The following is a 22,353-nucleotide window of genomic DNA, read 5'->3' as shown; positions in this document are numbered from 1 at the left end:
GAACTTCCGGAATTTACAGGTGATGGGGATGCCAAAGACTTTTTAGATTGGGTTCGTCAGATGGAAAAGGTCTTTGACCATAAAGGTTTTGATGAGCAAAAAGCCTACAAGGTTGCAAACCTAAAACTTACGAGATATGCTTCTCTATGGTTTGAGAATTTACGTGCCAAGAGATTGAGAGAAGATGAGTCACGAATTAATACTTAGAGTGAGTTGAAGAGACAATTAAGGAAATGGTTCCTACCACGGGAATTTATCCAAGATCAATTCTTGAAGTTGAATCATCTTGAACAAAAGAGTCTTAGTGTTGCCGAATACACTAAAGAGTTTGAGAAATTGTGCATGCTTTGTGATTTGCACGAAAAAGAGGAGATGAAGATTGGACGATACATAAAAGGGTTGACACCTTCGATTTCTCACAAGGTGGAAACATCAAATTATGTGTTCTTTGATGATGTCTTAAGATTGGCAGAGAGATTTGAGAAACAGGAGAAAGAAAAAAAAAATTCCTATTTCAAGGAGAGGAAGTCATTCTTTAATGGTGAGGGTTCGAATATCAACTCTAACAATTCAAACAATGAAGGGAAGATGATTGTTGTTACTCCCAAACAAGTTGCATTGGCAAAAAAAGTTTGTTTCAAGTGCCAAGGCATGGGACACATTGCTAGAGATTGTGGTAACAAAGTGACGGTATCCAAAAAGGAACATAGAATGTTGTTGGCTTATCTTGACCAAGAAGAGAAAGAGAAGGAGAGTACATGTTTGCTCAATACAGAGGAAGAGTTTGATTTTGAAGAGTTTGAGGGTCAAGAAAAGATTACTCCTGAACCTGAACATCACCATATCGGTATCTTAAGGAGAGTTTTGCATGCTGATTTTGTTCCTCCTACTACACATGAGCAAAGGGAAAATTTGTTCCATACTATATGCAAAGTAGGTGATAGGAGTTGCTCGTTGATTATAGATACGGGATCGTGTACTAATGTTGCATCTATTAAGTTGGTTGACACTATGAATCTTGCTACTAGGGACCATCCTACTCCTTACAAGCTTAATTGGTTACATGATGGAGATGGACTACAAGTTAAAAGGCAAGCTTTGGTGAACTTTTCCATGGGTTCATATTCTGATAGTGTGTGGTGTGACATTTTACCTATGACTGCTTTTTCTATACTCTTGGGTCGTCCTTGGCAATATGATCGAGGGGTATTATTTAATGGTGTTACAAATGTTTATTCAGTGAAGGTTGGGGATAAGAGAGTCCAATTACATCCTTTACCCCCTAAGGCGCCACCTATTCAAGCTCCTGCTAGAGAATTGTTGATTATGCCTAAACTTGACAAAAAGGAAAGAAGGGCTAATATGTTGTCATTGAGAAACCAACACCCTTTTGAGATTGACGACTATATTTTATTATCTTTAAATGCTCAAAAAATCTTTAATAATTCTAGAGGTAAGAATGAACCATTAGAGGAAGGACCTTTCAAGATTGTGCATAGGGAGAATTATGATACTTTTCAAGTACTTCTTGGAGCGGGAATTTGCGCTACTATGAGGGCTAGTGACTTGGTACCTTGTCTTTCGAACGAAACTTGAGGGCAAGTTTTTTTAAGAGGGAGGGAATGATGTGAATCGAGTCCCCTTCCTTATAACTATTTTTATTGCTTTATTTAGGTACTCTCTTGGTTTTACCTTACTCTTAAAGTAGGGGTTTTACAAGTGAGTTTTTAATAATGTTTTAATTATTTTCTTAGTAGTAGTTATGGGGCCTTGGACTTCCAAAGTTGTGTTAATTAATTAGTGGGCTCTCTTGATTCATTAATTAATTATTAGGGTTTTTTATTTAGTTTGCTTGCAGGACAAGTAGGATAGATTTATTTTTCCTATATATACTAGTTGTATGTCAATTATTTTGGAAAGATGTTTTATGAATTATAATTTGAGATTAGTGCGCTTTTGCTTGAAGAGAACTTTGTTAAGGTTCAAACTAGTTGTTAACTAGGGTTTTGGGATCGTTGCTCCTAAAATCAAACTTACAAGTCGTTGCCTTCTAAGACTATCTTTCAAATTTCCACCATTAAAATCACTCAAATCCTTCCATTGAATATAAACCGTCAAAAATACACATCACACACATTGCAGCTCCCCTACTCCAAAAGATTCGTAATTAAATTACGTTTATTCCCAGCATCACAAATGATGTGTGTATAGCGTTTTAGCGTGAAGACATTCTCAAGGAAAGATTTAGCCTACGTCGGCAAATACATAAAAAAAAAAAAAATACCCATTAGTAAATTCCCTCGCAAACGGTCTACAGACATAAGACCAAAGGTCTAGGATTTTTAACTCACAGCCAACACCTAAAAATGACAATACTTCAAATTATCACTACACAGACAACACAGTACACACGACAGAAGTCAAATAGAGCTTTACCGGAAAGTTCCATACTTGCAATTGCAAATTACAGCTCACATACATGAAGTACACGGATGTTTATTATTCCCAATAAGAGTATAAATTTACCTTGCCAATAAAAACCAACTTTCTTCCCTTAGTGCAGCAGTTGAACAAATATTACTGTCCGGATCAAATACAGCAGTGAAAACAAAGATTAAAATGTAACAGAACATCTGAATATAAAGTCACCACTACTTGATCACTAATTGCAATCGAGAGTGCTAAGGAGCATTGACATTCTGAGACCCAAACAAATAAACACACTCTTGAGACGAGCATTTATCTTTGAGGAGGATCTACCGTCCGGACGTTTGCACTTGCCATTCCTTCAATTCTGTCTTTACTGATCTCCATAAAATGTGCCACCATTTCATAAAACTGTTTTAGTCCAGACAATGGAAGAATGATGGATGAACGGTCAGGACCAGCTACCTGCATTATATTACCAATTCCAAGGGTTCAGAGGATGATACATGACATGTGATTAAGACCAAAAGAAACTAAGCTGTACATTACCTCAGATATCCTCAAAAAGTGCCCCCTGTTGTTGCTACCAAGGTCGAAGAAAAATCTCTTCTGGTCAACTCTGATAACTTTAGAAGTTCCCAGGTTGCCGCTAATTTCGTCCTGAGCAGGTAGGTCAGCAGACCTGTCCACCGTTATTTCTGTTGCAGGTGTAGATTGAGTGCTGTGGCCCGCAATAAAGCCAGCACCAACATCATCAGAGAGCCCAACAAGACGTTCAGAAGCTTCAGAATTTTGCTGTAGTTGGACAGATAAATTAGCAAGAGAATAAAAATACTCAAGAGAACTAGAAGATATCAATTTAAGAAAAAAAAACCTGATTGGACATGACAAATAGCCTAAGAGCTTCATTAATCTCAGCCAAGATGTTACGAAATGCAGCCCAGCCTTCATCTCTGGTGCTTCCAGCAGGAATGATGATAGTACTACGGTTTCTGCTCATGGAAGCTTCAGAAACCTGCAACAATAATAAAACTTAATTTTATTAACTAAACACTTGCAGTTTGTTTGGCATACAAATTGGATGGAAAAAGAAAAAAAAACAAAAAAAATCAGCTATGTTTCAATAATTTGGCGTCAAGGTAGGAAAGGTACGACCGTACAACAGAAAAGACTTCAAAAATTTTACTTTCCTTCTCTCCCAATGTAGCTGGATTTGGATGGTTTCTAGTTCCTCTATAATTGGCTAATTAAAACAAAGGAGACCTACCAATAATCCAAGCAACAAGGAATATGAGTAAGTCCAGATTCAAATCAGATTTGAAAAAAAATATTTAAAACAGTTGAACAAAAGTTTCCCAAAACACCCTCCTACTTTTCCCAATCACCCCCAATTCCTCATAATGTCTCCAATATATGCAAAAAAGTTCATAAGCAATGAGAACTGGAAGCACTTAGAACTCTACTCCCCTGACTTTGTTTCTGCTTTCTTCTTTTATTTCCCTTCCCGTCTTTTCCTTTCATCACCAAACCAAGCTGTAATAAACCAACTCGAAGAAACAATCCAATCAAATACTAACACACTGTTTAAAATTTTGGTGCATAAAATATAACAAGTTTTCATCTTGAACACCATTAGATTACACATAATACAAAAGTGGAGATGTAAATGAGACCTTAAGAGTGTTTGGTTGGGAAAACAAAAATGAGTTTACAAGAAAAGTGACTTCTCATTTCTTTTGTTTGGGCTGTAAAGGGTGGAAAACAAAGGAGGCAATTAGTAATTAGTTTTCCAAAAGGTGGAAAATAATTTCCTTTTTCAACTAAGGAAAGGACGGCAATTATCCTCCATACCCTCCTCTTTTTCACTCCCAACTTATCCCTCCCCCTTCCAACTTCATTTTTCTTCTCTTACACATTTCTGGCAAACTAGGTGAAGAAAAACAAACTACAATTGTCCTTTTCCATTCATAATGTTTTTTATTAAAACTCATTTTAAGTCAAACCAAAAGGAGACTAATCAGACTACGCATGTCCCATGCTGATATGGCTTATATATTCCATTAGGTGCCAAGCAAATTTGCTGGGTGGAAACAACGCCATAGGCATCCCCTACAAATTTGCAATAAATTAAGACATAACCACACCAAAAATGGAACAAAAAATGCTGAAAATTTTAAGTAAATGTAAATGGTAAAGTTAACTACTTCCTCCATTTTTAGTACATGAATCATTTTGACTTTCACGATCGGCAACACACACTTGCATTAATATTTATAACTATATGCTGCTGATTTTTTTTATACTTCGTAAAATACATTGAGAATAACCCAATAACAACTAAGTAATGACAATTGTTAAACGATGTATATTAGTAATTATACTCAGTCAAAGTTAGTATATAAAATGAAAAAAGTCAAAAAAAATTGCATGTATTAAGAACCGAAGGAAGTATGATTAAGGCTTTGCTTGGTTAGATGTAAGATGTCAGAAAAACAGTTTTCTCAATTTCACAGAATATCAGAATGGAAAGCTTATTTTTCAACCCAATATATTGCCCTGTTTTATAAGGGATACCCATTCTCTGCGTGGAAAATGCTCTCACCCTCTATCTCTTAGCCGGGCTTGAACTAATAGCGGCAGAAATGATCATTTATGGGAAGCCACAGTGCTCTGGCAGTCCGTAGGGAGGTGTTATCAGGGCCAGCATCTGAAACAACCTCGATGATGATTGCAGTGGTGTTGTTTTCAAGGTTCAAGACGGCAAGAAATGCGTCCTCTAAGAAAGTATAAGCGATGCACCAACAACAATAGAGAATAACCAGGCATGGTGATGAGGCCGAAAGTGGATGGAAATGATGTAATCAGTATTAAAAGGAGGAGATGAAAGGGCAGTTAGTGTAGAGGTGGTAATTTTTGTTAAATAGAGTAGGATTTGGGGTAAATGTTGTGAGAGTTTGATGGTTGTAAGTTTTAATCTGAAATTCAGAGTAAATTGCTTTATAATCTAAAATTGAGTTTATCATGGAAAAAGGTAGTATACAAGTAATTAAAACAATGATGGAGTAGTAGTAAACATAAGTTGGCAGAAAGAAGCAAGATGAGAAGAGAGAAGTAAAAAGGTAAAATACCTTCAAAAAGCGGCCCCTTCGGTTTTCGCCAACATCGAAGTAAAAGACCTGCAGGAAAATAGAAAAAGAATTAGAATGATAGGGAGGTAGAGGGTGTTGAGATTGGAGGAAGATAAGAAAGTACCTTAGCATCAAGCTGCAACTCCTTGCTAAAAATATCCTGGTCCTCAGAATTAACATAGTAATTAAAGAGATCCAAAAACCAGGAAATTCCATTAGAAGGGACGATGATGGTAGACCTAGTAGCAGAGGTTTTCTCAGAAATCTTAAGGTATCGACCTCTTGGATTCTCCTTTAGATCGAAGTAAAATAGCTTGTGTTCCACCTGCAGCGTCTTGCACAGGAGCTCTACGTCATTCCCGCCTCCGCCTCCGCCTCCTGAGTTATTCTCCATCCCTCAATCAAATCAAATCAATCACTCACTCAATCAATCACTCACACGCCCTCCGTCGTCAAGATCGAGGCCCCGTGCGCCTTATCGTCTTCGTCTCACTCCTGCACTTACTCTTCTATCTCGTCAAAATATATTTTATTTTTTATATATTTATATACAATGATTGTATTTGAGTAAACCCAAAAATTATAGATCCGAAAAAGGCAATGACATTCTAAGAAACTGGGTATTGTATTGTATTGTTTGTTGTAAGAGGAGGGAGAAGATGAATTAGGGTTTTGGGACACTCTTATCAGTTATCACCCTCCTTACTGTATTTTAACTCCCCTCCCACTCGCAGATTCACAACCTAACCATATCGCGTTTTTTACGCCTCCCAAGCCCTATTCACTCTATTCTCCCTTTCCTCTCTATTGCTTGGAGTTCACATGAGTTATTTCCTTCTCGGGCCTTCAACTATCCAGCTTATATATGGCAATCGGGTTGTTTTAAAATGAGGCTGCCTCAATTAATCTTTGTGATAAACAATTTTTGTTCATCACGTAGAAGTAGCGGTTTTACCCATTTTCACCTCAAAAATTACACTTTTATCTCCATGATAACACGGAAATAAACTTATATTTTCTCTTTTAAAATTCGAGTTATGTCCTTTTTAAAACATAGATTATTGGATCGAGTCAATATCAATAAGTGATTTTGAGTATAATTATGTTTACCCCACGATTTAATAATTCTGTTTTGGCGTCATAATGCTTATAATAATCAGAGTAGCCTCTATTATGGTTTATTCAATTAGGATTGCCATTTAAACTATTCATATATTTGCCTTTATTATAAATGTTGATAAGATACTTAATTCTAAGTCAAACGAGCTAATGACATGAAAATTTCATCATACACCCAATCAAATACAAAGCTTGTAAAAAAAACATGAAAATATCATTGTATACTAATATAAAGTTCACAAGTAAAAAAAAAGTTCAAAATGATTTCTTCCTTGATTTAAAATATTGATTTGTTATTTATGAGCCCTTTCTCAAAATAATGCTAGCAAAAAACTCAATTCCATATATACAGTCTCTTTTTATTTAATTCCCACATTACCGTCCACATAAGCATATAAGAGAAAACCGATTTTCTTTTTTTTTTGCCGGTTCATTTGAAAACCGCTATTCAAGTAGCCGTTGCTATAACAAGAAACCACCACTTGAAGTAGCGGTTTCTATAACTGGAAACCGCTACTTGAAGTAGCGATTTTCTGTTGCAGAAATCAGTTCCTCAATCAGCCATATAAATACTTTGAACATCAACCAATGCAAGCTTCAATGAGATCAACCACTTTCTTCAATCCACTCCACAAATCAATGGCCATTTTTTTTTTATATAAAAATAGTATAATTGGCTCACCAAATAAATAATTAAAAAGGCTGAACACAAATTTGTTGTACTTGCATGTGTTCAAATACATATGCTTCGGTTGGTTAATAAACAAAAAATCATTTAGGAATTGATATTATTATAAAATTTAGGTGAATTGATATCAATTTAATTATAATAACATTATAATTAACAAGTGATTTGGGAAAAAAAGAAATTAGGGCAACAAAGAGCAGCACCGAGGGAGTTTCAAGTAATGGAGCCGATGGAGTAGCCTCCACCAAGTTATTTCCGACGACTCAGAGCAGCTACGAGGGAGGTTCGACGCTCCGAAAAGGTTACGACGCTAAGCAGAGGAGAGGACCATATTTGGTTAGCCCGCTCTGTTTTTTTGTGTTATGTTCAAAAGAATTGTTTTTGGGTATTCTGAAAAGGAAGCCGCCACTTCAAGTAGCGGTGTAAGTGAGAGATAACTGCTACTTGAAGTAGCGGTTAACATAAGAAACCCACTACTTGAAGTAGCGGTTTTCTGTAAAAACCGTAAAAATAAAAATCTTACTCGAACCGGTGACGTGGACGGTAATGTGGGAATTTAATAAAAAGTGATTGTATATATGGAATTAGGTCTTTTCCCAACATTATGTTGGAAAAGGGCTCGTTATTTATATTCCTTAATTTAAGAAATTGATTTATTATTTACATTCATATTAATAGAATATTGTTGGTTAACGGAATTTCATTTCTTTGTATAGAGAGAAAAATTGATTTTATACAGATAGAGAAACAATGAAATTTTGAATTTCGAAGTGATTCAATATTATTACGAAGTTGTTCAAATGAATCTTTCAATAGAAAAATGTACTTGACGAATTCGTTGTTGAGAGAAAAGGTATTTTTCAATTTTTTTTTATTTTTTTTTTATGAAGTTGAAGAAGATGTTCCTTAAATTATGATGAATGTTATTGTACCATTTCTTGTATCCATATTCATAATTGGAACGAAATATGTTGTTTGAGTTTGATCACGTTTTTTGAACAATATGTTCTTCAGTTTACAAATTATGTTCTTTTAAGTAGGTAGATTAAAAATGTCTTTGGATTTTATATGTTTTTTACATTATAAATTATATTCTTTAAAGTATGTAGATTTAAAATGTCTTTGGATTTTAATAATACGAAATATGTTATTTTTACTTGAATAATATGTTCTCCTATGTTCATTTGAAAACTAAAATTTTGAAAATGAAGTTTTGAATTTTGAATTTTGGAAATTTGGAAATTTGAAAATGAAACCTTGAATTATTTTATAAAAAAAATTATTTTAGATAAAGAAATTCTTGAATACTGAATATTTTGAAATGAATTGACATTAAATACGTGATAAAAATCAATTAGTAATTATCTTTTACTTTTTTTAAAATTATTTCACAAATTACTGTGTTCGTGATGTTGATTACATTTATAAGCTATGTTCATGATGTATGTAAGAAATTGTAAATTTTTTTAAATAATAAATTACATAAAATGATAAACTAGCTTTTTTTTTCACGGAAATTAGCAATTTATCCTATACGGAGTATTTAGTTGAAAAAAACCCGATTCTTAAAAGTGAGCATTAATACACGACTCCAAAATCAATAACCAAAACAAATGGGCACCGAAAGGAAAATAAAGAAATAAATAAAAGTTAAACTTTTAAATCTCAAGATAGTAAAGTTTAATACTTATAGAAAACAGTTTAATAGTAGTAAGAAAAAAAAATAAATAAAAATTATTCTTATTTTCATTATCAATCTGGCAATTTTCCTTTCTAAATACCTCCTAGGCTCCTGGGATGAAGTTTGGAGCACGGACCAAACAAAGGACTTGTTCTCTTCACCTGAAAAAGGAGATTTGGTCTAATTTTAATAAGGTCTAATCTGGTAGGATCTGAATTTTTACTATCTGAATTGGTATGATCTGATTTGTTAATTTGACTAAAATTTGACCGCATTTTAATACTCCAATACAATGCGATTTTTACGCGGTAATTTAGAAAGTTATAAATTACTTAAAACTAATTATTAGAAGTACATATATGCATGTGGGGTTAAAGAGAGAAAGAGAGAAAGAAAAAGTAATTGGGAATGATTGAAGAGATAGATTGTGAAAGTGTTGAAAATTGATGTTAAAAAAAAAAAAAAAAAAAAAGATGACAATTCATCAAAAAAAGGGGTAATAATGTCAAAAAGTATAACCTTTAAATAAAAAGAGATATTGTATTTTAGTTTACCCAAAAAAGAAAAGGTGATGAGTGACATTTATGTCACTCTTAGGGGTAGTATTTAGGTCTTTTTCCTCTTATTTTTCTTAGGTTTTTCCACCTCATTATCCTCTTATGGCTTCTTTTTGTGTTGATGAAAAGTAATGCTTATTTGCGCTTATTTTGATAATCTTTATGCATTATTTTATCATCCCCATGCTCTCGTGAACTTTGGTATCTTCTGCAGGTTCCATGACGGTCCTATGCACGGTGGGAGGCCCCTTGGCCAAGTATGGAAGCCATGGACAAAGGCAAGAGGAGCAAAAGGGAAGGAGAGGAAGCAAGAAAAGGAAGTGCAAGAGGAGGTGTGGCCGAACCTCTGAAAGGTCCGGTCGAACCTTGGTGTGGTCAAACTTTTGAAAAGTTTGACCGAACCTCCAGGGTGCAGTGAAGGCAGTGTCAAACCAGTTTTCAGCAATTTTGCAGGAGAGGTCGAACCTCAAAAGTTCGACCAAACAAGGATCAGGGAGGTTCGACCAAACCTACATAGGGTTCGACCGAACCTACCCTGAGTCCGACCGAACCTACCCAGAGTTCGGTCGGACCTTTTCCCGATCTCAGCCAATTTTGTACGGACTATTTAAGGTCCTTTCGAGATCATTTTTGAAAGAAAAGAAAAAAGACAGTAGCCTAGTTTTCAGAAACCTCTCTTAGTTTGAAACATTCCTTAGGATTAATTTAGCTTAGTTTTCATCAAATCAAATCATTGTATTAGTGAAATTCAAGAATTATTCTCAAAGTTTGGCAATTTGTATTCAACATTTGAAGCTTCAATTAGTAATTTCTCCAACCTTTTTCCTTTTAACTTCATATTTTATTTGGTATTTGCATGTTATTTAAATCTTCTTAGTTCTTGGTAATTTGTTATTGGATGATAGTTATTTCAATTGTTAACCACTTTTCCTCAATTATTGAAGTATTTAGAACCCTAATTCTTGATTGCATGTTGATAAACATGAGTTGTGAGTAGTCTTCTTGCTAGGGGTTGGGTGAAGCTCGACCTTTTGGGTTAACTATGCAAATGTGGGAGAAGCATTGATGTTTGTATTGCAATTAAATTGATTATATGAGATTGCTTGTTAGTTCCTCATGATAGGTTTAGCTACCCTTGACTAAGGAGCTTGATAGTATGATATGCCTAATTTGACATGGAAGTGTAAATTGAGTACGTCATTACTTATTGTAATTTGATTATGTATCATCTATTGCTAAACTAATGAGGAATCTAAGTTTAGTAGTGTGAGTTGTTTTCTAATTGCATGAGGTTGATTTTACATATAGTCCTTGCTATATCTTGTCTATTTTACTCCCCGTTTGCCTATTTGCCTTGGTTGAGTGGATCTCATTCCCTAGTATCTTTAATTCATTGATTTAGAACCATAGTTTGTTTGTCTTCTTGACGAACCCCAATTCACCAATTGACTTCGAGTTAGCTTAAGTGTAAAGATCTTTGGCAATCATATCCCGTTCCTTGTGGACCGAACTCTTACTTGTCATTATGCTTGGTTTGTAAGGTGTTTGTTAATAAATGTGTTTGATTGAGTGTGGAATGTACGACCGTTCTAACGCCCATCAAAATGGCGCCGTCGCCGGGGAACGGTGTTGTTGATAGCTAATTGATTACTTGAGTCTAGTTCACCATAAAAAAATTTCAAAAAGATTGGTTCTTTTTGGCTACACTTGTAGCCTTGGTACTAATTGCGTTTGTTGAGAGTGTATGCGCAGAACTCATAACAGGATCTTGGTACCTTACGATCCCGAGATTGAGCAAACTTATAGAAGGAGAAAAAGAGCCGGTTCTAGGCCGTTTACTACTCCCCCAGCTAGAGAGACCAATTTCGAGGAGGATCGAGATCAAATGGGTGACGCGGAACCACCACCTCAAAGACCTTTAAAGGAGTTGGGAACTCCGGGAGCTTATAGAGCTTCAAGCGGCATTGCTCCACCCGTAACTCAAGCCAATGACTTCGAGATTCGGCCCGCAATGATTAATTTGATTGAAAGGAGGCAATATAGTGGAGCAAAACATGAGAGCCCTCTTGCACACTTGAACGAGTTTGAAAAATATTGTAACACGATCAAGGTAAATGGGGTAACTCAAGAGTTTGTGAGACTAAAGTTGTTTCCTTTTTCTTTGATAGGAAGAGCTCTTGAATGGCTTGAGAAGGAGGTGAGGCCTAACTCCTTGAGAACTTGGGACGAGGTCACCACGGCTTTCTTAGGAAGATTCTATTCCCAAAAGAAGACGGCTGAGGCAAGAGCTTTGATCCAAGGTTTCCGTCAAAAAGCTAGTGAAACCATTTATGAAGCATGGGAACGATACAAGGAATATCAAAGGGAGTGCCCTCATCATGGCATTCCGTCATATCAAGTGCTTCAAATTTTCTATGGGGGCTTGAGCTCACAAGGAAAGACTAGCTTGGATGCAGGAGCGGGTGGCCCGATTATGAACAAGACGGAGGAGAAAATCATAGAGATAATTGAGGATGTGGTGAGGCACCACATGGATTGGCAAGAAGGAGAGAGAGATTCTCTAAACAAGGGAGGAAATGCGGTTTACTCCGTTGATCACCTTAATGCCATCAACAATTTGACCTCCCAAATCGCCAACCTTGGAAAGGAGATGACGTCCATTAAGGCAAAACTAGAGACCTCTAGTTCAACACAAGAGCATCCCTCCCAATCTAAGGGGAGAGGTATGAATTCTAACTCTTCTCCCTCTACTTCTAATAACATGCCTCATGGATGTTTGTTTTGTGAAAATTGTGGGTCTTATGACCATGATACCTCTTCTTGTAATTATGATTTCCAACCCCAACCCCAATACGAAGATGGTAATGAAAATGAAAATGAACAAGTCAATGCCTTGTCTTATGATAATAGACATAGGAATGACAATCAAAGATACTTACCACCAAATAGAAGAGAACAAGGGGGGAATTCCTATAACCAAAGAGGAAATGATTACGATTACCATAATCAAAATCAATGGGGAAGTAGGAACCAAAGGGACCAAAATCCCCAAGGTAACTACAACCAACAAGGTGGTTATGGTAACCATAATCATAATAATCAAGGAAACTATGGGAATCAAGGGCAATTTCACCAAGGGGGAAACTCTAATAATCGGAACAATTGGAACAACAATAATAATAGAGGTTCTTCTAATCAAAATACGTCCAATTCGAATGTTAGAGGTAATAGGGCTTCCCAAGACAACCACTATGCACAAGCACCACATAGTAGGTCTAGCTTGGAGGAAATGATGGAAAATCAAACTAAAATGTTCAATTCTTTCATGGCCTCAAGTGAAAAGAAATTTAGTGAAGTAATGACCCATAACAAAATGCTTGAAACACAAATTTCTCAATTGGCCAATGCTTTAAAAGAGGGAGCTAGCACTTCTAAACTTCCACCCCAAGGACTTGACCCCAAGAAACCGGTGAATGCTATATCAACTAGGAGTGGGAAAGTGTTGGAAGAGAGTGTCCCTAAGGAAAACAATGAGAAAGTGAACATGAGTGAGCCTCCCTTTAAAAGTGATTTTGAACAAGAGAGAGAGAGCAAAACCATGAGAATGAAAAGGAGAAAGAATGTGAGAAAGAAAAAGAATTTGAGAAAGAGAAAGATTTTGAAAAAGAGAGTGAAGAGAGAAGAGAAAAAGAGAGTGAAAAAGAAACCAAACAATTGCAAAGACTTCCATATGCCCATAAATTTGTGAGACAAAAATTAGATGTGCAATTCGGAAAATTCCTTGAAACACTGAAGCAAATTCACCTTTCAATCCCTTTTACCGATGCTATCAAGCAAATGCCTAACTATGCTAGGTTTTTAAAAGATATTTTGAGTGGAAGGAGAAAGTGTGATGTGGTGGAAACGGTGAATCTCACCGAGAATTGTAGTGCTATTATCATGAATAAGATGCCACCAAAGTTAAAAGATCCCGGTAACTTTTCTATCCCATGTGCAATATACAAGATGCAAATTGATAATGCTTTGTGTGACCTAGGGGCTAGTGTTAGCCTAATTCCATACTCGGTATACCAAAGACTTGGGATAAGGGAACTTCTACCCACCAACATCACCCTACAATTGGCCGATCGCTCTATTAAATTCCCAAAGGGTAAGGTAGAGGATGTTCCTCTAAGGGTGGGGAAGTTTGTAATCCCGGTGGATTTTGTTGTGTTAGAGATGGATGAAGATGTTAACATTCCAATAATTCTAGGAAGACCTTTTCTTGCTACTTCGGGTGCTTTAATAGATGTTCAAAGTGCTAAAATTTCACTAAAAGTAGGAGATGAGGTGATAGAATTTGATTTGAATGAGAGCATGAAATATCCAAGCTCTAGTCTTGATAATTGCATGATGATTGATACTATTGATTCTATTGTAACTTCTATGCATGAGCACTTGCTCACTACTAACGATGCCCTTGAGAATGTCCTTTTGAACAAGGAAAAGATAGGTGACCAAAGCAAAGAGATGGCATTGTATGAAGAGATGCTTGAAGGAAGTACGGAATCAAGCAATGAGCAAGTGTGCATGGGAATCACAACACATGATGCATTAGAAGTATCTACCTCAAGAGAAGGTAAGGGTGTTCCAATGGTAGAGTTGAAACCTCTACCATCACACCTAAGGTATGAGTTTTTGGGCCCCAATTCAACTTTTCCGGTTATTGTGAATTCTTCTTTGAACGAGTGCCAAACTCAAATGTTATGTGGTGTTTTGAGAGATCACCAAGGTGCTTTAGGCTATACCATAGATAACCTCAAAGGTATTAGCCCCGCTTTATGTATGCACCACATAACACTTGAGGAGGGTGCTAAGCCTTCCATTGAGAGGCAAAGGAAACTCAATCCTCAAATGGGGGAGGTGGTGAAGAAAGAAATCACCAAACTCCTTGATGCCGGCATCATCTTCCCCATTTCGAGTTCTAGATGGGTTTCCCCCGTTCATGTGGTCCCTAAAAAGGGAGGAATGACCGTAGTTGAAAATGAGAATGGTAATCTCATTTCAACTAGAACGGTGACTGGTTGGAGGATGTGCATAGACTATAGACGTCTAAATGCATCCACCAACAAGGATCATTTTCCTCTCCCTTTTATCGACCAAATGCTTGAAAGACTAACCAAGCACAAGTATTATTGCTTTCTTGATGGTTATTCGGGTTTCTTTCAAATCCCTATAAACCCGGATGACCAAGAGAAAACAACTTTTACTTGTCCCTATGGAAATTTTGCATATAGGAGGATGCCCTTCGGGCTTTGCAACGCACCGGCAACCTTCCAAAGATGCATGATGAGTATTTTTGGGGACATGATTGAAGCCGAAATGGAAGTTTTCATGGATGATTTCTCGGTAGGGGGCCTTTCGTTCGAGGATTGTTTGTCCAACTTGGGCAAGTGCTTGACAAGATGTGAGAAGGTCAATTTGGTTTTGAATTGGGAGAAATGCCACTTTATGGTGGAAGAGGGAATTGTCCTTGGTCACAAGATTTCAAACAAAGGGATTGAGGTTGACAAGGCCAAAGTTGAAGTGATAGAAAAGCTTCCGCCACCAATCAATGTGAGAGGAGTAAGGTCATTTTTGGGGCATGTCGGGTTCTATAGGAGATTCATCAAGGATTTCTCACAAATTGCTAGACCCCTAAATGCTCTTCTTCAAAAAGATGCCATCTTTATTTTTGACGAAGAGTGTCTCCAAGCTTTCAACAAATTAAAGGAGGCTTTAATCTCAACTCCAATTGTGCAAGGGCCAAGATGGGATTTGCCATTTGAACTTATGTGCGATGCAAGTGATGTTGCGATTGGAGGAGTATTGGGGCAAAGGGTAGAGAAGAGGCTTCACGTGATTTACTACATGTCTAAGACCTTGAATGAAGCTCAACGGAACTACACCACAACGGAGAAAGAGTTTCTTGCCGTGGTTCATGCTTTTGAGAAGTTTTGGAACTACCTCATTGGTTCCAAAACTATTGTCTACACTGATCATGCGGCTATTAGGTACCTTGTGGCAAAGAAAGAGTCCAAGCCTCGTCTTCTTCGTTGGGTGCTATCACTTCAACAATTCGATGTAGAGATTCGGGACAAAAAGGGGGCCGAAAATGTGGTTGCGGATCATCTATCCCGGTTAGAGAACGTGCAAGATAATGAAGATGGGGTCCCAATTTGTGATGAGTTAAAAGATGATGTGCTTTACTTGTTGGCCGAGAAAGATCTTCCTTGGTTTGCGGATTTGGTGAACTATTTGGCTTGTGGGGAGTTTCCTCCAAATGCTTCAAGGAACCAGAAGAAGAAGTTGAAAAGGGAAGCAAGGCATTACATATGGGATGATCCGATCCTTTTCAAAAGAGGAGTAGATGGTTTACTCCGTAGATGTGTGCCAAATGATGAAGTGAAGAGTGTTTTGAAGATGTGCCACTCCGATCCTTGTGGAGGGCACATGGGTGCCAACAAAACAGCCTTGAAAGTACTACAAAGCGGGTTATGGTGGCCTCATATCTTCAAAGATTCATGGGGTTTTGTGAAAACATGTGACTCTTGCCAAAGAACCGGTAATGTTTCGAAGAGAAATGAAATGCCTCAACAACCGATTCTTGAACTTGAGGTGTTTGATGTGTGGGGCATTGATTTCATGGGACCTTTTCCCTCATCTAATGGAAATCAATACATCCTTGTGGCGGTTGATTATGTTTCTAAATGGGTTGAAGCCATTGCCTCCCCAACTAATGACCACAAGGTAGTGATGAAGATGTTCAAAAAGGTGATATTTCCAAGATTTGGGATCCCTAGAGCAGTGGTTAGCGATAATGGTTCTCATTTTATTCATAATGTGTTTCAAAAGATGCTGAGAAAGAATGGGGTCCATCAACGCTTTGGCACGACTTATCACCCACAAACAAGTGGGCAAGCGGAGGTTTCCAATCGCCAAATCAAGGTAATTCTTGAGAAAACAGTGGCTAGGAATAGGAAAGATTGGTCGGACAAGCTAGATGATGCCCTTTGGGCCTATAGAACCGCTTTGAAAACCCCCATCGGCACTACCCCCTACCGGCTTGTATATGGTAAGTCTTGTCACCTTCCGGTTGAACTTGAACACCGTGCTCAATGGGCTATCAAAAAGATCAACTTTGATTTGGCGAGTGCGGGTGAACAAAGGTGGCTAGACTTGCATGAGTTAGAGGAACTACGGATGGATGCTTATGATTGTGCAAGCTTGTACAAAACCCGGTCAAAGGAGTGGCATGACCGGCAAATTGAAAAGAAGACCTTCAATGTTGGAGATAAGGTGTTTCTTTACAATTCAAGGATGAAACTATTTCCCGGAAAACTCATGTCAAGGTGGAGTGGTCCATTCACCGTTAAGGAGGTGTTCCCCCATGGAGCCGTTGAGCTAAATGATTTGGATGGATCGAGGTCATTCAAGGTCAATGGGCATCGCCTCAAGCTTTATTATGAGGATGCTCATGTTGGTTTGATTGAGTCAATGCAATGCAATCTCATCTTTTGAGTGTGTGAAGTACGTCAAGCTAGTGACGTTAAAGAAGCGCTTCCGGGAGGCAACCCGAGTTTCTAACCCTCCTCTATTCTATTTGCTTGATGTTTTCTTTTCTTCTTTCACAACTTTGGATTGATGGTTTTGCGGGTATTTGGTTTGTGTTGATATTCTTGTTTGTCTTGCCTTAAAAAGGAATGCATTTTCCATATACCTTAGGCATGATTGTGTTGTATTTTAGTGTGTCTTGAGGGGAAGTTTTGTGCAAATTTTCAGATAGAGGGATTTAGGGGTGTTCGACCAAACTGCAACAAGGTTCGGCCGAACTTTGCAAAAGTTTGACTGAACCACCCAAGAGTTCGGCCGCTCCTCCCCTAGAACTCAAAATGGGCTAAAAACTGTCGGATTCTGGAAAATCAAAAAGTTCGACCGAACTTTTCAAAAGTTTGGTCGAACCTATGCTGGTCCGACCGAACCCCCAGAAAGTTCGGCCGCTCCTGTTCTGGAAATCAAATTAGGCTGAATTCTGGCAGTTTCTGGAAAATCCAAAAGTTCGACCGAACTTTTCAAAAGTTTGGTCGAACTTATTATGGTCCGACCGAACCTCATAAGGTCCGACCGAACCTTTTTCGAGCTTGCCCAGAATTAATAGGCTTGAGCCGCTGCTTTCTCGCTCTTACTTCATACTTTCGGCTCTCTCTCTCTCCCTTCTCTTCTCCTTCTCACCCTAATACTCCATTGTCACCCCTCCTTCAACCTCAAATCTCCATAAAAATCACTCCTATCTTTTTCCCTCCTCACTTCATTAACATCCACTACTCAATTCCTACAATCTCCTTAAATTTTCCCCAATTTCTAGGGTTTGAGTGACTTGAAACTTCTTGATTTCTACTTACTTCCAATCAATTGTGGTATGGTTATTCTAGCTTTTGCAAGCTCATTTCTTCAATTTCTCTTTGTTTTACCATGTTTCACATGTTCAAGTATGATATGTGGTATAATTGATATTGTTAGTCATGGCTTGTTTGATTTAAGTGGTTATTGGGATTTCCTTGTTGTAATTGGTTGGTTGTTGTTAGTAGAACTTGTTTCATGATGAATATGCATGTATGACTTGGGTTTTCATGATTTCAATTTGTTTGCTTGAATGTGTTAATCTTTCACTAGGTTGTTCATGCTACATTTTGATTGAGAAATTCTTGAGTTGGATGGAATTTTGTGACTATTACTCATTGTTCTCGGTTTGATTTCGATGAGTTTTGAGTGGATTTCATGAATTTTAGGGGACATCATGCCCAATTTCGCCTAGGTTTTCTTAGGATTTGCATTTGATTGCCATAGGATTTTTAGCTCATGCCTTGGTTTATAAGTGTCCATTAATGCCTTGAATTGTATTGTTGCTACCGTCTACATCTATTTCACAACTCATGGCTTTTACTCTCATTGCACACACTTTTAATCTCGACGAGCTTCTTGTGCCCCCTTTTGGCTTGAATCTTCCTAATGTTAATTCTTGGCGATTTTTGTAGATTCACAATGCATCTTTTTGGCAAAAGCAAGTCCAAGAGGAAGAGGACGGGTGAATCTTCATCGTCAAATTTTCCTCCTCCACCCGGCATCTATGATCATGGCATCATCGCTCCAAACAAACACTTTTGGGATGTCTATAAAACCCTCATAGACCGTCCCATACGATCTACAAGGTTATTCTGCGGGAACACCTTAAGAAAGCTTGGCATCATGGATGAAGTAGTCCGGCTCGCACAAAACTTTGGTTGGGGCGAGTTCATTGACCTCCACGCTCACACCTATGAGCGCGTCAGATTGGAGTTCCTTGCTTCCCTCCGCAAGGAAGTCATTGAAGAAGATGATGAAGGGAATGAATCTCAAATTATTCTTCACTTTCGTATGTTCAACGAAGACCATTCCCTAACCGAGAGTGAGCTCAATGAGATCTTCCATTGGCAAGCATCGACCTTCCGATATGACCTCAATGTGTCGCATTCCCTATAATGAACAAGAATGGTGGCAGAGCATCTCCACCAAGCCCATCTTTCGCACTAACACCGCAAAGGTCAACAACATCATCCATATTGCTTTGAGATACTTTGCCCGGCTCCTTCAGTATGCCGTATTCTTCAAGGCAAACCTCAGCTCTATGGTGAAAGATGAGGTAGCTTGCCTTTACTTGGCCGACAATCCTCAGTGTTTAAAGTTCAAATGCTCCACCACTTTTATCTCGAGATTGTTGGACACTCGAGATGGGCGGCTTGGTGATGAGATACACATGGGGGGCATGATCACCCTCATTGCCCTTTCTTTGAATGGTGGAGCTTACAAGGACCAAATTGATTTGCTCCCCCATGTGCTCCAAAACAAAGAAGAAGAGGTTGTCGGCTACCCTCCTTATGCTCTTTCTATTGTTGCTCTCCGCAACCAACGCTTCATCAACTACACCACCCAGAATCGCAAATTTATCCTCTTGGTTGATAATGGAGAAGAATGGTGTGTCCTCCCGGATCCTCCTCACACTTCGGTAGACCCTTCCAACCCGCTAAGGTGGAAGATTGCGCGAAAATTCATCCCCGATGAATTAAGGAAAAATCAAGTCCGCGGTGCAATCCCTCACCCTCAACCGGTCTACCAAGTGGAGCATCCCTTTCCCCCCCAGTGGGGGAGGTGAGACATCTTCTTCTTCTTCCTCTTCTCCTTTTGATATGAGTGCCCTGCGTAGTACCCTCGATGGTATTCGTTATGATAATCAGGCTTCTATTGAACAATGGGGGTACTACGCAAGGATGAACTATGATAGTCTTGTGCAAGCGGGCGTTCAAACGCCCTATGTTAACTATCCCTACCACCCGCCTCAAGAGGGTCCAGTTCCACATTGGGACCCCTATGACCCTAACAACCCCTCCCCCAACACCTATGCTTATTGGGAAGGTCCTATCGACCCATCCCAACGTGTTGGTACCCCACCATACAACCCTTATCGGCCGGGTGGGTGTGACTACGCCTATGATCCGGCAAGTCCATCAACCCCGAATCCTTTTGATGGTGGTTGGGGTACACAAGGGTGGCCCTATGAGCACTTTAACCAACCTTTCCATCCATTCATGGATCGCCCGGGGTTTGATTTCATGAACCCTCCTAAGGAACGGGAGGATAGAAACCCCCAATGAGGGTTCTCTCCTTCCCTTTTCCCCCCGGACTTTCATGCCTATTCCTTTTGCTCGAGACGTGCAAAAGACTAGCGTGGGGGAGGATGTTCCTTTTGGTTGAAGTGTACATAGGAGGGTAGTGTGGTAGGATGGTAGCTTGTGCATATGGAGAACCATCAGGGATAATGAATTTATTGTAGTTAGAGATGATTTTTGGTTGGTAATATTCTTATGATGATGATGTTATGAACCATTTAAAAAAAAAATATATATATATATTTTTGAAGTTGTTTTCCCCTCTTCTCTCTTGATCCCATAATCCAAATCCCAAAATCCAAATCCCTTAATCCAAATTTTGTAGATAGCTTTTTGTCAATCATTTTCTTTTGTTTATAATTCTAGTCTTTTCCTTTTGTTCACTAACTTTTCTTTGTATAGTTGTAGTGTTTCTTTCCTTTTGGCTCACTTTCCTTGTAGCTTGAAAACGGAAGCACAAAATGATGGAATAAGGAGCAACTCAAGCTCCGGAAACCTTGGTAAGATCGCAATTTTGCCTTGTGTTCTATTTCAAGCAGCATTTGGTGAGATCTTTCCCTACTTTCCTTTATTTTTCTTTGTGTGCATAGTTAGTTTAGACTAGAATGGAGTTGATTGTTCGAGGTTGTTTGCATTTGATTCCACGGAATCTGGTGATCGTTGGTATTGATGCCAAACGATCTTTGTTTGTCGATTGAGAATTTTATGTTTACTAGCCGCTTATCTCTCTTGTACTCCTTGCAAAAAAAAAAAAAAAAAAAAAAAAATCGAAAAATGTGAAAAAATGAAAAAGATTTTCCTTTTTATTCATGGAAAACCACGAAAAGCTTAGTTGTTTCATTTTCATTTCGAGCATAATAATGTTGACTCGTGTGTTTGAATGCTTTGCTTCTTGAGTGTTATAAGTTTGCATGCTTCAGGATTGCCATTGGTTGACTCTGGGACATGTTCATGCTAAGGTAGTTGTTCTAGAACTCGTTAGGCCCATCGAACCCAAATTCACTTGTTTGTGGTAAGAAGGTGTTGCTCTCATTAGGGGATTTGAAGCCCTAGAGATGGTTTTTGTAACCCGATGTGAGCTTTATTGTTCAAGCCTCCAACATTACTTGTATGAGCGGCGTAGGATCCTCACCAAGGCATGCTTAGATCTAGAACTTGGCGTCTGGCTCCCGAGATCGAGACCGAACTAACCTACGAATGACAAAGGCATTCTTCATTCGGTGACTATTTTTGTTTTCTAGTATTAGTTTTTTTTTTTTTTGTATTTTTGGGTTGCATTTGCCCTTACCATGTTGAGTCTTCCCCTCCTTGATTATAGCACATTGCAAGCCCATGGCCCTTTTGTTTTACTTTCACCCTTAGAATCGTGAAGCTCAAGCCATGAGGGCTTATTGTAGTTTTGATTTGACATTTGGAAGGGAATGGTTCTACTTGGAAAGTGAAGCAGTGTTTTTGTGAATATGTGTTCAAGAAAAGCAAATGTAAATCCTAGAAAAAGCCTTTGAAGCTAAAAAAAAAAAAGAGAAAAAAAATAAAGAAAAAAAAAACAGAGAGAATGTGACAAACGAAGAGTTGATGAATGAAGATGTAAGAGGAAAGCGAAAGCTCAAAAGTGTTTGGCATTATAGTTCAAGATTGTGGCAACGTAGTTTGAAAATTGGTTGATGATTGATTTTGAAAAAGAGGCTTGATCACCCTTTGCTTCACGGTTAGGCTAAGCACCAATTTCCAAATTCCTCCACACCCTTACCCCCTAGCCAACGTTACAACCCTTTCAATGCCCTGTTGACCTAGGTTGGTTGAGTCACTAGTCGGTGGAGGGAGCTGGAACTCAAGCATATGGAGAAGGCATGACTTGGTGAGATGTCGGGTTCCCCTATTTTGCAGTGTTTTATCTTTGTTCCGGCTCCTTCGAGGAGTCACTTGATGCTATCTCCAAGGGAGGATTTGAATCAAGATGAGGGAACGCGGTAAGATTGTATGGAATGCGGGGGGAGTGGTGCATGTTTGAGTTCTCTATGCTTAGCATGAC

At 38.3% G+C, this 22,353-nt stretch overlaps 1 protein-coding gene across 1 annotated transcript; it reads right to left on the bottom strand.

The window, feature by feature from the left end:
• Positions 1 to 2,268: 2,268 nt before the first annotated feature.
• LOC110682892 (transcription factor Pur-alpha 1-like) lies at positions 2,269 to 6,385 on the bottom strand. The gene is made up of 5 exons (XM_021859234.1): positions 5,680 to 6,385; positions 5,556 to 5,603; positions 3,302 to 3,442; positions 2,977 to 3,222; positions 2,269 to 2,892 (listed from the first exon to the last, which is right to left on the bottom strand). The coding sequence occupies exons 1-5, from the start codon at positions 5,947 to 5,949 to the stop codon at positions 2,740 to 2,742; spliced, it is 858 nt and encodes a 285-aa protein (XP_021714926.1). The 5' UTR covers positions 5,950 to 6,385; the 3' UTR covers positions 2,269 to 2,739.
• Between the last annotated feature and the right edge of the window lie 15,968 nt (positions 6,386 to 22,353).

This window comes from Chenopodium quinoa, unplaced genomic scaffold, assembly GCF_001683475.1.
Source record: "Chenopodium quinoa cultivar QQ74 unplaced genomic scaffold, ASM168347v1, whole genome shotgun sequence".
Classification (NCBI taxonomy): Eukaryota; Viridiplantae; Streptophyta; class Magnoliopsida; order Caryophyllales; family Amaranthaceae; genus Chenopodium; species Chenopodium quinoa.
Note: the sequence above shows the minus strand (reverse complement) of the source record. Positions and strands in the feature narration are given on the sequence as shown.